The sequence below is a fragment of the Arabidopsis lyrata genome (assembly GCF_000004255.2).
Source record: "Arabidopsis lyrata subsp. lyrata unplaced genomic scaffold ARALYscaffold_5, whole genome shotgun sequence".
NCBI lineage: Eukaryota > Viridiplantae > Streptophyta > Magnoliopsida > Brassicales > Brassicaceae > Arabidopsis > Arabidopsis lyrata.
Genome location: NW_003302551.1, coordinates 2,038,805 through 2,056,153, shown reverse-complemented (window position 1 = coordinate 2,056,153; position 17,349 = coordinate 2,038,805). Strand labels below are relative to the sequence as shown.

General features: G+C 32.1%; 4 protein-coding genes across 5 annotated transcripts; 1 reads left to right on the top strand and 3 right to left on the bottom strand.

Annotated features, from left to right (window-relative positions):
- Nucleotides 1–3,649: 3,649 nt before the first annotated feature.
- On the bottom strand, nt 3,650–7,173 carry LOC110228051. Of its 2 annotated transcripts, XM_021024134.1 has the most exons (4): nt 5,584–7,173; nt 5,024–5,494; nt 3,875–4,758; nt 3,650–3,796 (listed from the first exon to the last, which is right to left on the bottom strand). In XM_021024134.1, the coding sequence occupies exons 1-4, from the start codon at nt 5,989–5,991 to the stop codon at nt 3,670–3,672; spliced, it is 1,890 nt and encodes a 629-aa protein (XP_020879793.1). In that variant the 5' UTR covers nt 5,992–7,173; the 3' UTR covers nt 3,650–3,669. The 2 variants fall into 2 exon arrangements, with proteins under 2 accessions (XP_020879793.1, XP_020879791.1); XM_021024132.1 differs by having other exon boundaries at nt 3,650–4,758.
- Nucleotides 7,174–8,012: 839 nt separating this feature from the next.
- LOC9311299 (tetraspanin-13) lies at nt 8,013–9,294 on the bottom strand. The gene is made up of 2 exons (XM_002875185.2): nt 8,498–9,294; nt 8,013–8,300 (listed from the first exon to the last, which is right to left on the bottom strand). The coding sequence occupies exons 1-2, from the start codon at nt 9,047–9,049 to the stop codon at nt 8,013–8,015; spliced, it is 840 nt and encodes a 279-aa protein (XP_002875231.1). The 5' UTR covers nt 9,050–9,294.
- A 594-nt stretch (nt 9,295–9,888) lies between these two features.
- Nucleotides 9,889–12,120, bottom strand: LOC9312968 (probable root meristem growth factor 8). Its single transcript, XM_021025992.1, has 4 exons — nt 11,609–12,120; nt 11,363–11,427; nt 11,213–11,270; nt 9,889–10,269 (listed from the first exon to the last, which is right to left on the bottom strand). Exons 1-4 carry the CDS (start codon nt 11,715–11,717, stop codon nt 10,130–10,132), a joined length of 372 nt encoding a protein of 123 aa, XP_020881651.1. The 5' UTR covers nt 11,718–12,120; the 3' UTR covers nt 9,889–10,129.
- A 2,824-nt stretch (nt 12,121–14,944) lies between these two features.
- Nucleotides 14,945–17,137, top strand: LOC9311298 (60S ribosomal export protein NMD3). The gene is made up of 2 exons (XM_002876853.2): nt 14,945–15,131; nt 15,360–17,137. The coding sequence occupies exon 2, from the start codon at nt 15,364–15,366 to the stop codon at nt 16,912–16,914; it is 1,551 nt and encodes a 516-aa protein (XP_002876899.1). The 5' UTR covers nt 14,945–15,131; nt 15,360–15,363; the 3' UTR covers nt 16,915–17,137.
- Nucleotides 17,138–17,349: the final 212 nt, after the last annotated feature.

The following is a 17,349-nucleotide window of genomic DNA, read 5'->3' as shown; positions in this document are numbered from 1 at the left end:
GCAAACACTAACCTAATATTAAATTTAATCAAAATTTCTTTTAAATGGTAGAAATATATACCCTAAATTGGAATGAGGGAACCCAAATATAATCCCACAAACTAATATTAAAAATAAATCAAAATCTCTTTTTAAATGGTGGAAATATATACCCTAAATTGGAATTAATAAACCCAAACATAATAACAAAAATTTAATATTAAAATAAATCAATATCTCTTTTACATGTGGAAAGATATACCCTAAATTGGAAGTAAAGAACCCAAATATAATATTTTAAATTTATTTCTAATTTAAAGAACCCAAATATAATATGATATTATTAAAAAAATAAACTAATGATAATAATTATAGAACAAAAACTTAATAGTTAATCAACTAATGCTATTTTTGGAAGTTTATGGAGTGTGTGCTATAATTGTCCATAAAACTTGTTTTACTGCTATTTTGGGGAATTTCTCAATAATTTAAGTATCAAACAAATATATCAATTATATATTGGACGCTTCCAAAGTGTCCCAGATTTCATATATATCACGACTTTAAAATTGATCTATTCGGCCAATCAAAAACGACTTCAAAGTTCAAACAAAGGACGAGATTAGCAATCGTGAAGATCCATGAAATGTGGGAATCAATTACAAATTTAAAATTAATCTATCAATAAAAATTACCAATTGAAGAAAAGACTATAATTTTATTTTTGCAACATCACCTTTTTTATTAGAAATTAATGTTGGTAAAAATAGACTAGAATTATAATTACAAAATCTAACCACATAAAAAACAAATTAATCTCGAAAAGTAAAAATTGGTAGAATCTAAAAAAACAAGATAAAACATCGAATTCTAAAAGTTTTTTTAAATTTTACAAATTATATTTATATTAAATTAAAAATAAACAACATACAGCGGCGTAGCACGGGTTTTGATCTAAATAAATTTTAATGTTCTGTCAAATAAGTCTTCAAATAGATTATTTTCCTAATTCAAATAGACTTTATTTATTTGAATTCTAAAATCATTGCATGGACCTCTTGATGTAAAACGCATGAATGTACGTACGGTTGACATGTTACTTGGACAACGTTGACTTGATTTTGAATATATAACCGATTATTCAAGTTTTACTTTATGTCATTAGTTATTTATACCAGTTTACTAGATCCATATAATTAAATATTCAAGGGAAAATTACGAAAAAAATCTAAAAACAAACCAAAATTATTAATCTAGGCCATATCTTTTAGAATTTAAGATGTACACTAACAAAGACAAAATTAGCCTTATGATATGATTTAACATAAAAACAAATTACAGCCACGTTAGTTAGAGTTTTTTTTTGAATTTTTATTTTTATTGATTATGATAAATTTTGAAGATAAAATCTGAAGAATATGCCAAACTAATCTAGAATAATTCCTTACCAAAAAAAAACTAATCTAGAATAATTTTTAATAATATAACTCTAAATTAACGTTTATAATTCTATCTAGTACACGTTAGTTAGAGATATTTTTTGAATTTTTATTTTTTATTGATTATGATAAAATTTGAAGATAAAATCTTGAGAATATGACAAACTAATCTAGAAATTTTTTTAATAATATAACTCTAAATTAATTCCCTAATCCTATGTGAACTGTGTTGTTAGTTACGTATATATAAGTGTTTATCAAACCAAACTACATTAAAAAAAAATTTGTCAGTTCTACAGAAAAGTAAGTATTGTGCATAGTTTCATATTCTTTATAACGTTTATGTACATAAATTTCTTGAAAAGTTATTTAAAGATGAAGTCTTTCCTAAAGTTCTTTGAAAAAGTTATTTAGTAGAGTATAATATAGAAAGTTTTGCACAGTTATTATATAAAGTTTAATATATATTTGTTTGGTAAAGTTTGTTGGAAAACTGTTACGTAGATCTAGTTTAATAGAATTATTAGGTAAAGTTATTGAAAAAAGTTGTTATGAGTTTTACGTAGATCTATGTACGTGCATGAGTTGTTGTTATTAGGAGCGTATTTAAGTTATTCCATGAAAAGTTGTAACGTAGATCTAGTTTTTTGGAAAACTGTTTTTGCAAACTGTTGTAGATCTCGTAGTATGAGAAAAGTTTGAGTTGTTGATAGTTGTTTGGTAGATCTTAAGTATATTTGTTTAATAAAGTATTTCAATATAGTTAATTATCAAGTTTTTTCATAAATTTAGTTTCACACATTTATTATATAGATCTTAAGTATAGTTGTTTCTTAAAGTTTTAAGGTAAAGTTAATTTGCAAATTTTTCTAATAATTTAATTGCACACGATTATTATATAGATTTAAGAATACAGTTGTTTGCTATAGTTTTAAGGTAAAGTTAATTTGCAAAGTTTTCTAATAATTTAGTTTCACACAATTATTATATAGATTTTAAGTATAGTTGTTTGGTAAAGTTATTATGTAAAGTCAGTTTCGTAAAGTTATAATGTAAAGTGTGAAACTAATTTGTAAAAAAAATTTCCACAGAAACATGGTACATACAATTGTAGATCAAACCAAGGGCTGCAAATTACTCGTTCTAGTGGATGATATGTCGTATGCCGGACTACTTCAGATAGCTGAAGAAGAATATCAGTTAGATAGTTCAGTGCATAATGTTGAACTTAGTTATGCACTACCGGAGATAATGTTAGGCAATATGTTAAATGAAACGCCTCCTCCTGTGTTTCTGACAAGTGATCGACAAGTAAGGAGTTTCATTGAAATTTGCAAATCTAACACTGTCCGACTTTGTGTTTCAGTGAAAAGAAAAGGCGAAGAGAATCGTAAAGTTTCGCTCGTCAATGAGTTATTTGCTACGAGTGGTGAGAATCATAAAGTTCAGGTCGCTGATGAGTTATTTGCTACTCGTGGTGAAAATAGAGATCATGTTGATCTTGGTGATCATTATGATAAACTTAGAAATGTGAGAGCCTACAAATTTTTACAATTGAAAAGAAATACAGACGGAAAGATGAAAAACTCGGGTTATCATTTATCGCGAGCTTCATCGAATACCTCTGCTGCTAACTTTCTTCTGATATTACCTATGTTTTTGTCAGAAAGTCCCAGCTTCATATCAGCTTTCAAAGCCAAACACTCAATGTACTTGATTGCATATACACCACAATCACCAAGTTGAAGGTTCTGCGGTATCCTTTGAACTCTTCGTACTCTATACTTCGTGTCTGTTAGCCTATTGTTACCTGACAACTTCTTAATTAGATGTGGAATCATGTGTGCATATGGCGCTACTTTTGCGTTCATGACGTCGTCCTTCGTATGTGATATCAGGCCATCATATATGACAACTTGTCTTTTCACAAGTGATATAGCCAACGCAACCCAATGACCATTGCCAAGATTTATCACTGTATAGAGGTCGTCCACATCTATCAAAAACTTTTTCTTTGTCTGAACATCTCCCGGAAACACACCGTGGTAGTAATCAATTAGTTGATGTCCCCAAATGTAGTCCTTTGTGTTCTTCAAAAACTCTGGGTACCCGGTACAAATTAAGTGGCTGAAATATGTGTCTAAGAAATGCATTCTTTCACTTCGAAATGGCGTCGGATTTTTAAGCGATCTTCTCCGAAGAAATGTTAAGCATGCATGTGCTGCAAATTCAATAATATACATTTAACAGATTAAGCAAAATGTTTAATAAAATTCATATAACTATTACTTACACCGGTGTGAAGCCATTTCTTATCCATGATTAGAGTTTCCCAAAACTGTTTTTTAACTTTGTAAAAGCCAAGATCAAGCTCATTGCTGTAAAAGAAAAGGATCATACTAAATACATATAATATAAAAAGAATAAAAAAACTTATTGACAATATTTTCACTAACCTTTCGAGCTTGTTCCATTCATTTAGTGCATCTACTTTTGACATATCGATAGGTCCAAACGGATCATAGAATGACAGAGACTTTATACTCTTTTTCTTATCACGGGGGACAGATAAAAGTTTTTGAGATGGCCCCAATCCAAGTTCCATTCTGTCTTTTTCCAGCTGAGCACGTAACATAGCATTGAACTCCTCAAACTTAGCCTCGACCAACCGCATTTTTCTGGTCTTGAAGTTCTTTTCCAATGATGGAGTCGGTGACACAAGTTGCACAAAATCATCATTATTCTCCATAGGTGGAGCTGACGACACTGATTGAAGAGAATCATTATTTTTCTCTAATGGTGAAGTCCCCGACAAAGCATGAACCAAATCAGCATTCTTTTCTAATAATGAAGTCGTTGCCAAAATAGTCTGAACAAAACCATCATTTTTCTCAAGAGATGGAACCGACACGGATGGAACAAGATCACCCTTATTCTCTAATGGTAGGTTCTCCGACAAAGTCTGAACAAAATCACCTTTATTCTCTAGCGGTGGACTCCCCAAACTAGTCTGAACAAAGGCAGTCTTCTTCTCTAGAGATGAAATCGACATGGATTGAACAGAGTCACCCTTATTCTCTAATGGCGGACTCCTCGAAAAAGTGTGAACAACATCAGCCTTCTCCTCCAATGGTGAAGTAGCCAACACAGTCTGAACAAAATCAACCTTCTTTTCTAAAGATGGAATTGCCAACGTAATTTGCACATCATCATCCTTTTTCTCTTCACCATTTTTATTACCACCACTACCCATGTTATCTAAATGATACAAATTATTCACTTTCACCGAAATCTGAGGAATATTCTCTTCAAACTCATCTCGCAAATCATATTTTATTGTCTGCAAAATAATGACGAGAGAAACTTTTAACATAGTTACCATGAGTAATATAAATGCATCACATATCTCATATTATACATTCCAGTGTCATCAATTACCCTAGTTACATTAATACATTTTACAATCCATCTAACTTTAAATATTAAACTAGTAAGTTTAAGGATACATTTAAGCAATACATGATTAGACAACACAGCAGTACATAGATCGATAAACATAACAAAGCAAAATCAGAAAACCATAATTAATTCTTCTTTTTACCGACCTTGGTACATTTGCGGACTATGACTGGAGATGAAGCCGTTGACAATGACTGATTTTTGCCACTAGGAAGTTCACTTTGTTGCATTGTCTTGACTTGCTTCTGTAGTTCACTTATCTTGGTGTCGACACTTTTAACTTTTATTTTCAGTCCATCAAAACCATCAGAGATGGCTTTATGAAGCCCATTAATGCATGAATCAAGATATGATCGAGTTACTAACTCCTCGTTCTCTTCCTCGTTAAGAACTCTACACATCTTTCTTCTCTTCCGCCTCTTTTCTGGGATTAGTATCTCCTTACGTGGTGGTCCTTCTTTCAAACCATGACCAACCCAAATGCTCTTTTCAAAATTCGTTGTGCAAAATAAACCACCAATGAGATTACTCACCAATGGGTCTTGGATCTCATCTTTCCATTGGGGTGCCAAAATACTTAATGGATTCTCGTCTACAAGAAAAGCATTGACCTTTACCTACAACATAAAGATATGTTATTAATATTATACAAAAAGTTAATATAAAAACACATCTAAGGATAAAAAAAATGATATTAGAATTGTACCTTGTCCGTATTCTGTTCGAGACTAAAATAGTCAATTCTTGCTCTAGATCCCTTCCACTTTAATATAGATGAACCATCTATTGCATTTTCTGCATGAGCTTTAACTTTCTTGGCAATCATCGGAACAGCCTCATACCCCCATATTTGGAGAACTTGGACAAAACCATCCATGGCATAAGATGGTTGACACAAATCATCTTTTACCTCATGAACTGAATCAATAAGAATCTTAAAAGCAGTCCTACCCCATGGATACTTCTCAAACCTATGAATATTTCTAACCAATTCTATGGTTTTCCTAGGTAAAGGAGTTCCTTTATGACGAGCCAACAAAATTCCAGCCAATATCATCAGATATGCTAGCCTAATCCGGTCATCGTCACTCCATCCACTACAGTCCAAAGCCATTTCTTCTAAATTCTGTAAAGATGGATACTTTTGGACTTTAACATCTTAGTCCACCTGCTCGGAACTTCTTCATTATCTTCCACATGATCAGTGGGATAATGCTCACATGAAAGTCCAGTTATAAATCCAAACTCCTTTAGCGAAAAGCGTATTGGTTGCCCAGCAAAAAGAGACCACAACTCATATTTTCTGTTTGTTACTAGCTGGTTTGCAAGAAGAAAATGAACAAGGGTACCTGACCAAACGAATTTATTGTCCTTTGCTAGCCGATATATATCCCCAAAAGGAGATGCCTTAATGTAATCTAACTCCTTTTTAAAATGCCTATCCCACTTTTCATCAAAGAGACTGAGACGAGATTTATAGTTGATATGATCATCAAGTGTAGGTTCCGTATCTGGTTCAAAGAGTTTTCTTGGTAAACTGAAAGAATCTTCATTAGTAGTAGACATCTCCAACTAAATCCTGCATTATACCTAAATCAAACATATTAATAAGAGTAATCTATGTAATTGGACTACATAATTGGGTAAGAAAGAAATAAAAAATATGGTTACTGAAAACCATAATAAAGAACAAGATTAAAAGAAAATGTTCCACAACACATTTTGTGGTTCCTACTTTGCTTTTGTTCTCTGTATCGGATTAAAAAGAAGAAGACGCTTTTGACTTTGTCCAAATTTTTGTTTGGTAGTGGATCGTTATATTTTAAACTGATCATCAATAATAAAATAACTGTAGAACAAAATTAGTAAACAAAACCTATCTAAATAACTGGGTAGTTCAAGTATGTGAAATTCAAAGTTTACCAAGTGAATTCTCTTCACCGTGATAGGCACTTAGATCCACAAGCTTTCTTCTTCTTCCACTTTAGATCCACTTGTTTAAAGTATGTGAATCTGAGACAACGAAATTTGCCGGAGAAAGAGGGAGGAATCGAATCAGATATAACCGTTAGATGCAATTAGAGATAGAACAAAGTGAAATTACAATTTTTTGGATGAGAAAGTGGATGACGAAAGTTAGGGTTCATGAAAGGAACTGAGATTTAATGGGGATTATGAAGATTGTTCGAGAGAGTAAAATGTGCAGAGAAATAGCAAAAACAGTTTATGACGATGATCAAATTGTTTTTACTTTGTTTTTTCTTTTTTCTTTTATTTTTATTTGTGTTTTTTGTTTAATGAAGATCTTTAAAAAAATAAACTCCCAATTATTATTTTGTAGTTAAATTTAAAAAAAAAACAGAAATCTTCTTCGAATTTAACAAGGAGTTTTTTGACTTTTCATTAAAAAAAAACCTAGTTATTTAATTCTAAAAGATTTGGTATATTTTTTTAATTTTACTATAATTTTTGGTATATTTTAATAATTGTCCCTATTCAATGTGTTAATTAAGATCTGAAATTACTTAAAGTTTATATCTCATTGATTACGAAAATTGTGCCAAAAAGAGAAGAGATCTTTCTAAATACCATATCGTAATTAACCAAACATACTAGTATATAATTACAAATGAACAGAAAGGGTTTTGTTGAGAAAATTTAGATTCTACTATTTTAATCTCGTTAAATCTCTATTTTTTTAACATGTCTAGTAAAAAATCGTCCCATGAATATCAATTGGCCCTGGCAAACACCAATGTACACAAACATTATACAATATAACTTTATCTTCCCGTTTATGACCAAATCTGCTCGGATGTCCATCTGGTCTTAACAACATCACTTGTGTGACATCTAGTAATCTCAAATTTAATTAATCCGTCATTTTTGTTTTTGTCTCTTTTTGCAATGCGAAATTCATCGAGTTGAATGTTGTGTGTCTCTAGATTCATACCTTCTAACACTGTCTCATTTCTCCAAACCACAAAACAAACCCATATATAGATGTTTCTGTTAGGAGGTGACGAATGAAAAACTCTTGAACCGTATAAAAAGGGACTAATTCTTATTCTAGAAGAAGATTATATTAAAAATGTTGGATAACATGTATACCTATAGGGTCGCGTTTTCAAATCTCTATTTCTGACTTTCTCGAAGGATCCTTAACCAGGCAAACCAACCGGTCATGCCGATGGAAAGACTAAAGATGATATGAATAATGTTAATTGTTATGGAAAATGAATTATTATGTAAATCAGCAATAATCACAGCTTTACACGCATCACAATCGAAGCATAATGTATCTGCAGAATTGTTCCATCTCTTGCAATCAACTTCTAAATTGTTATAATATCTTGAAACTGTCCACATATTTGGTTTCTCGTAATTCAATCCACATGAAAGTGGTGGTTTGCAGCAACCCGACTGTAAGAAAAAGTTAAACAAGATTAGAATGAAATAAAAAGCATTGATCCGATTTTATATGATTAAAACCGGTATCAAAATCGATTCATACTAGATTCGGTTTGATTTAGCTTAGGTTATTACTACCGTTTTTTTATAATGAATGTAAAATTTATTCAACCAAAATTTTTTTGGTATATTCTATTACTACCGTTTACCTGTATAGGAGTTAGATTCATCTGATAAAACTCAGAAGCTGGCATCTTATGGTTTAACCTGTTACAAATATTGTCCTTAAAAAGACATCTCCTTGTACGATACCATTCATCGTCTTTGATGACCAATCTACTAACCCATCCTGAGTAATCCTCGTACCTAAACTCCTGAATCTTGGTCCCAGGAAACAACCTAGGATTGGTCTCCTTTTGTAGAAAGATGACAAAGATGGCTTTAGACACGACAACGAACATCCACAAGAAGAAGATAAAGAAGTGGATTCGGAAGAGACAATCGGATTTGAGGTAAGCTGCGTAGAATCCAGTGAGGGACATAGCGAGCAATGAGAAGCTTATGAAGATTCCGGGAGTTGTGACGAACCGGTTACATTCATCGGTCCTGTAATGTAATGTTATGACGGTTACGAACCAGAAAGCGGCTGTGACGAGGAAGATTGCGGTTGAGATCAAGAAAATGGTGTTGAATGGAAATGAAATATTCTTGATAAATGACGAAGGGTTCTCATTGTTTTGTTCTTCTTTATCTCTCGCCATTATCGTGTAAAGAGAAAGGATCAAGTAAAATAAGAAGATGAATTAAAAAATGATCAGAGAGTTCGATGTTGACTTGTGGCAGAAGATAAATATAGGGTTTGTAGTTTGTGATTTAAGAAAACACTTGAAAACAAAAAAAACTAACAATAGATAAAGCTGGTTTGTTTTTTTTATTTGTGTCTTAGTTTGTTGTTGACCCAGTTTGGTCAAATGGTCCATGAAAAATTTATAACTTCCTGGAATATCTTTTTCACCTGAACAACAACAGAAAATCAAAATCAAAATAATCGAAATTAATAACTGAAAAGTAAAAATATATTTTTTGACCAAAATAATAGGTTTATTCTTTTAATTAGAAAATAAGAAAAATGAATGAAAATACGAACAAGACTAATTTTGGAAATTGTTAAATAGTACCAAGTAGTTTCGCGTGATTTTGTTTTTCAAATAAGTAGTTACTAATCGTTATAAACTATTAACCGGGCCTTGTGGCCTAGTGGTAAAGGGATCACAGCTGTGACTTCCGCCACCAGGGTTCGAGGCACGGCCACTGGCAGGTTTACATAGGGGAATTGCCAGCCTCGTGGGATTAGTCCTTGGACCTAAGAAACCTTTGGAAGACCCGCGGTTATTCAAAAAAAAAAAAAAAAAAATCGTTATAAACTATTAACTATAAAACAAATTTCTTGATATGTGTCTATTTACGTGGACTCGTTAGTATATCTAAGTATCATCAATTCAATAGTATAGTATTACTTTAACCAACTCAACCACCATGTTGGCATGTTACGGTGCGTGAAACGAAGAGCAAATAAGCTCAAACCCCAAACCAGAGTTTTAGTGTTTTGTCGGCCATTATCATTAATTAAAACTACATAAAAAATAACACGAACATGTTCCGTTAATTACAATAATATCGCCAAAACTTGTTCCTCAATGGTCCCAAAGAAACTAAACTACGTTACTACGTTCCTCAATTGTATACAACCAATTAACCAATAACCATCCTAATAACAAATATTATTAATTGATTCATCTAGCTAAAACTTTTATTAGTTATTCTGAAATAATATAATGTTTTCATGGATCAAGAGGTAAAGCCTTGTTGTGAACTGGCCGTCTTCTTCTAAACGTACGATAATCCATCGATAGATATTTCGATAAAGCTTTCTTCTCTTCTTCTTCTTCACTTAGTTTCTTCTCTTCACCTTTAGATCTTCCTGTGAAGTAAAAAGCATAAACTAGGATTAATACAAATCATCTCATAATCTTTTTGTTTAATTATATATATATAGGGAAATTGTTAAAAATACAATTTCATAATCTTTTATACAATTTTATAATCTTTTTTATATATATATACAAATCATCTCATAATCTTTTTGTTTAATTATATATATATATATAGGGAAATTGTTAAAAATACACTTTTTAGTGTGCTCCTTTTCAAAAATGCCTCTTTTAGATGTTCATTTTAAAAAATGTCCTTTTTTAAACCTGAATTTTTTATAAAGTTTTATTAGGTTTATAAGGTACTTATGGATGGTAACTACTACTTGAAGACTCGATCCAAGTATTTATAAGGTTTTATAATGTGTTTTTAAAGGTTTTACAAGTTATTTTAAAGGATTTTTAAGATTTTTCAAAGGTTTTACAAGATATTTTAAAGGTTTTTAAAGGTATTTAAAATGCATTTATAATGTATTTATAAAGTATTTATAAGATTTTAAATACATAGAAATGTAGTTTGTGTATGTTTTAATAATGTTACATACATATTTGGGTAAATCTTATATTTTTAAGAGCATTTTTTATAAGGTTTTAAAGAAGGGGCATTTTTGAAAAGTGATATTGAAAAATGGGCATTTTTGCAAAAGCCCCATATATATATTATACTTAGCAAGATAAAAACAAAATTCTGAAGAAGAAAGAAGAAAACATTGATTAACATTTTCTTCTGACATGGTCAAAGATTCACATGTTTGACTTCTTTATATATTTGTTAGGACTTTGCTTGACTAATAGAAGTGTGCTCAAGTCATGTGAGTTTGCTAATTACCGCGATTTCTTTTAAGGAAAAAAAGAAGAAGAAATTTATAAATAATTTAGACTCCTTTTTAAGAAAGTAAAGAAAGCATATCATTTCCCAAATGATTGATTTACCTGAAGAAGTGACTTGAAGTTGTTCGCTCGAACCTTCATGAACTGTTGACGTCATCACCTACGATTTGCAAAAGAGAAGGTTTGATTAGAAACTTTTCATAGAAATCAAACTGGAGTTTCAATATGAGATAGTATACAACAATCTCTTACATGTTCACTAGAGATGATCATGAGCTTTCGCGTCACCATTTTCGTAACAATCTTTTTGCTCAAACCTGTATTGTTGTTAGTAAAGTCAGTTATCAATCGGTTAATCGAACATATTTTTGTTTTTCAGAAACAAGACAACATCTAAAAAAACTCATTCTAATTTCTATCTCAAAAACTTTACACTTCATATTCAAAACTTAGCGGTTTTAAGACAAAAAAAAAAGAAGAAGAAGTGAACTTAATTACCTTGGCTAGGAGATGAGTAGGGAGGTTTAAGTTGTAGAGAAGAAGTTGGAGTCAGAAGCAATACAATGGCTAATGCACATAGAAAGAAGATGACTCTAACTAGCTTCATATTCTTCAAAGTGATTTTAGCTATGTTAAGCTCTTTTTGTGCTATCTTTCTTTTTCTTCTTCTTCTCTTCTTTTATATCAACCAAAAGGAACTAACACACATATATGTATCTATCTATCTATATACCTATTATATTTGTATATAATATCTTAATGTGACTAATGTGAGATAAGTGCACGAAACACAAAAGTGAGAGTTTCAAAAAAGGTTGAAGATACTATTTATTAAAAATATATGAATTTATTATGTCAAGGTATAGAAAAGGGGTTCACGCCATTGAGGCTCGTTCTCGGGGTTGTTTGTCTTGGGACAAACACAAGTTTGGCATCACACTTCATCAAACCCAATTTGTCGAGTCTTTGCCTTTCTGTCTGTTTTTGTCTCTCTTCTCTTATATCCCACGTTCTTTATCTACCATTTTCCATTACAATTTCGTGAAAAAGTTTTCCATATATATTATATATCATCTTATTCAAGAATATATATAGAGAGAGAACTAACATAGAATAATCTCTTATAGAAGCTAGAAATCCTTTACCATATATGTATATTATAAAATCGGTTATACTATGTTGAATCTGAGACGATCACAGCCTATTGATCAGATGTTAGACGAATATCATATGATAAATTGATGAGAGTAAAGAACACAAAAGTGTTTAGGAAGAATTATAATAGACTCTCATAAGAATAAAGTTACAAAATACATTCTCTTATATAGAGATGAGATTAATCTAAGTTTCCTAATTTAAGATAAATATAAATGTAAATAATACTTTAAAGATAAATGTAAATATTCTTAAACTAAGTTATGATAATCTTCTAGATCCTTCTCGATCTTCATGATTTCCATAATCTTAGGCGATCATCTCGATCGTCGATCTCGGTCGATCTCCGGTTCTCCCAATATCATATGAATAGTAAATTAACCAAACCTAACTTGCGTATATATGTTGTTGAAAAAAATTGTGTCAACATCCGCAAGCACAATTATGAGTCCTAAATATTTTGTTCGTATAGTTTCTTTCGATAGAGTATTTTTTTTTCCTGTTGAAATAGCTTAATATTTGATGTTTTTTTTGCAGAAATTTCGCTTACTTTAACAGACAAAATATTTCAAAGATTTAAGTTCAAGTTATTGACATATGGTTTAATATTAATTTATGCGTGCTTCTCTTTGCGAGTAGATATAAACAAAGTTGTTGGGAGTATCACATCATATTTGCCAAAACTTGCCAAAAACCCTTTGCTCTTTTCTCTCACTTTATGGACATTCACACGCCTAAGTTACTTACTTAAAAGTGCTATCCAAATGGGTGAAGATGAGAACATCACTTTCTAGTTTGTTACAAAACACATTTGCTAATGGCATCATTGATCCATGTACTAGTCAATTAACTAAGAACATGTGGTCCAAGCCTCCAAGGGTATGTTCAAGTGAATTTTATGGATTTGTTTAGCCAGTGATCGAGTTTTACTATTTTTACAAATATCATTTATCGTTTTTTCTTGACATGTAATGCTTTAAATGACAAAATTAATCGATTTTTTACTGGTCTAAGAAATTAGTTTGGATTTCGGTTCAAAATCTACTCGGCTATATTAAGAAAAAAAAAACTAGGCAATTACAATCAATATTTGTTTTGAGGCTTGTAGTTTAATATGATCTAGCATTGTCAATACCAGCTCACATGCAATTTTTATGTTTTTGAATATAAATCAAGATCAGAATTCAGATATGCTCTGACTTTTATAGGACTAAACCAACTAGACCGTACTAAATAAAAACCTGCAAAAGCTGTCTTATTACGTGTGACTAATTGAACTGGCTTGCATGACTACAAGTCTACAACGTTGGCTTGCATTTTATAAAACTGTACGAGGCCAATCAGCAAGATCTACTAGCTAGGATTCGATTGGGTTGGATTATTCCATCATGGCATTTCTAATCACAATCATCACCCTCGTGTGACCAACGGATAAATAACCACTAATTCAAATCTAATATAAAACTTGATAAAGACTCGTTATAAAATAAAATTTTATAAAAGATGTACATATATTTAAAATAAAAACTTAATTATAATTGATACTCCCATATAAGTAAAATAGTAACAAGATTGAGACAATGATCTTGAAATCGCTGAGAGTCGAGACACATGTCTTGGAACACGGAAAAGAAGTTGACCCAAGTCGCTGAAATGTTTGACCTAATGACATTGAATTGTGGGAAATACTCGAACCTTTAAATCAAATTAAGTTAATTAACAAACTGTACTATAACAAAATGTAAGTTACGTTTAGGTAACAAACTGTACTAGAAATTAAATTATAGATTTAATGAAACAATGTTGCGCTATTGAGTTCTTGTATTGGTCAAAGTAAGTTTTGTGTTCCTTATTATTAAGTTTTAGGTTCCTTATCACAAATTCATATATTATATGATCATGAATGAGTGTGGAATTTTGTTTTCCACAGTTTGGTGATCTTGATCTTGATTTGCTAAGGTATTTCATACATATTGTTGTAAGCTTATGATACACTACTGTCTTTTAGACTTTAGCATACTACTTGAGAACTGAGAACTATGCTATATCGTTATAACTGATTAAAAATGTACAGTTGGATCAATGTTTAAAATAGATTGTAATGCAAAATTGCTTAGTTTGCTTAAATGGAAATTTTAAAAGGAGACAAAAAAAAATTATTTTCTGATTGATTTACCACTATAGTTATCTACTTCATTAATTTTATGTTCAAAATTAGACTATTTACTCATCCATATTTATTTTCTTACAAATAAATTCCACAGTAGTAAATTTCAAATAGTGGCAAATTTTTTATAAGCTTTAATTGGTAACCTATTTTACCGCTGCGTTAAAGGCTCTATCGTTTTCATCATGACCAGTCATCAAAATGGTAAAACCAAAATAATTAGATAACCAAAACGATACATAAAAACAATCAAAACGGTATTAACTTTTAAACGATGCAGAATATTTTTTTATCCCATTTTTTTTACTTTTTTATATCGTTTTCTTCATTTTTTTTTACATTTTTGCGTTATTCCATAACAACTAATCATTTTTTATATTATTAAAAAAATTGTACCGTTTTAGATTACCAATCATCCTTATAATAAAAAAAAAATTCCATCAATTTAACAAATTTACAATTAATAATAATTTTTTATATAAGATTGAATTGATAACATATTTGAGTTCTACTACTGTCATGACGCGTGGATTTAAATCCAGTTGAAATACTATTTTTATAATTTAATAATAAAAGGCCATATATACACAGCAATTCATTTTTCTAAAACATTTTAGGGTTTTAAGAAAAAAAACCTTCACCGTCTCTGCTCCGCGACGCCGCCTTCGCTTTCTCAAACTCCGATCTAATCCTTCTCAGGTACGCAATCTTCTTCGAGTCTCATCCTCTTTATCATTTCTTCGTTCTCTAAGGTTTTGTATCAATCGTAGAAAGTTTTAATCGGAATCAATTTTGTTTCATCGAGTTTGTTGTTCGTTGTGGTGTAGAAATCCCTAATTCCGATTCTGATCTCTTTGAAACGATGTTGCGTTATCGAATTTGTGATCTTGTATTGATTTTTTCATCATTTGATTGTGTTGTTTACAGAGATATGTCAGTAATGGATGAATCAGGCATGTTTAACGTTCAACAAACCATTGGAAGTGTTTTGTGTTGCAAGTGTGGTGTTCCCATGGCACCAAACGCAGCTAACATGTGTGTGAATTGTCTTCGTTCCGAAGTCGATATCACCGAAGGTTTACAGAAGAGTATTCAGATCTTCTATTGCCCTGAATGCACTTGTTACTTACAGCCACCAAAGACTTGGATCAAATGTCAATGGGAATCTAAAGAGCTCTTGACTTTTTGTATCAAGAGGTTGAAGAATCTTAATAAGGTTAAGCTGAAGAACGCGGAATTCGTTTGGACCGAGCCTCATTCCAAGAGGATTAAGGTTAAGTTGACTGTTCAAGCTGAGGTTCTTAACGGTGCTGTTCTTGAGCAGTCTTATCCTGTTGAGTATACGGTGAGGGATAATCTGTGTGAGTCGTGTTCGAGGTTTCAGGCTAATCCTGATCAGTGGGTTGCTTTGGTTCAGCTTAGGCAGCATGTTTCGCATAGGAGGACTTTCTTTTATCTCGAACAGTTGATTCTTAGGCACGATGCTGCTTCACGTGCCATTAGAATCCAGCAGGTGGATCAGGGGATTGATTTTTTCTTTGGGAATAAAAGTCATGCTAATAGCTTTGTGGAGTTTCTGCGGAAAGTTGTCCCCATTGAATATCGTCAGGACCAACAACTGGTGTCTCATGATGTGAAGAGCAGTTTGTACAATTATAAGTACACTTACTCTGTTAAGATCTGTCCTGTTTGCCGTGAGGATCTTGTATGCTTGCCTTCAAAAGTTGCTAGCGGCTTGGGGAACCTTGGCCCACTTGTGATTTGCACAAAAGTATCTGATAACATAACTCTACTTGATCCGAGAACTCTAAGGTGTGCCTTCTTGGACGCGAGACAGTACTGGAGGTCTGGGTTCCGATCTGCGCTCACCAGTAGACAACTTGTCAAGTACTTTGTGTTCGATGTTGAACCACCTGTTAGTGAAGCGACTGTTGGCGGGCAAAAGTACGCTCTATCATATGTCCAGATAGCCCGTGAATCAGACATTGGTAAGATGTTTTATGTCCAAACTCATCTAGGACACATTCTGAAACCGGGGGATCAAGCTCTGGGTTATGACATCTACGGAGCCAATGTGAACGACAATGAAATGGAGAAATACCGTCTGAGTGTGAAGAATGGGCTTCCAGAAGCAATTCTGATCAAGAAATGTTACGAGGAGCAGAGAGAGAGGAAGCAGAAGAAATCCCGTAACTGGAAGCTCAAGTCGCTACCAATGGAAATGGATGATTCAAGAGGCAGGGTTGATCCAGAGAAGACAGACAAGGAATACGAAGAGTTTTTGAGGGATCTTGAAGAAAATCCTGAGCTAAGGTTCAACATATCCTTGTACAAGGACAAGGATTATCAAGCTTCTGAGACTGCTTCAATGACAGATGGAGAAGGTGCACCATCTGTTCCAATTGAGGAGTTGCTTGCTGACCTTGACCTAAGTGAGGAGGAAGAAGACGATGATGATGACGAGGAGGACATGGCTGAGTAACTTCCGTTTCTCCGATACTCATAAGGTTTGATCCCAAAACTTTTATATGCTTCTCTTGTGTTTCTCTTTGACCTTTAATCTTTTTTGTCCAAGTTTTGTTTTGAATGTAAGCTCAACAGTTTCTGGTCTAGCTTACTTGCTATATGTCTTGACATTTTCTGGCTATTATAATATGTTTGGAATTTTGATTTTCGATACGTATAATATTTGTGTGATTGCTTAATATGCCAATTTAGTCGCCAATATCAATTTCTTCAACGAATGCAAGCATCGTCTTCTCCACAACCATTTTAAATCCTGTGCAACACATCTTTGTGCTCTCGTCACCGTTAATCGCATCAATCCTCTGAACTAAACCCAAAACAAATCTAAGCTGCGTAGTACAATACCACTCTAAGAATGTCACCACAATGGTTACCACTTTAAGAGTTTTCC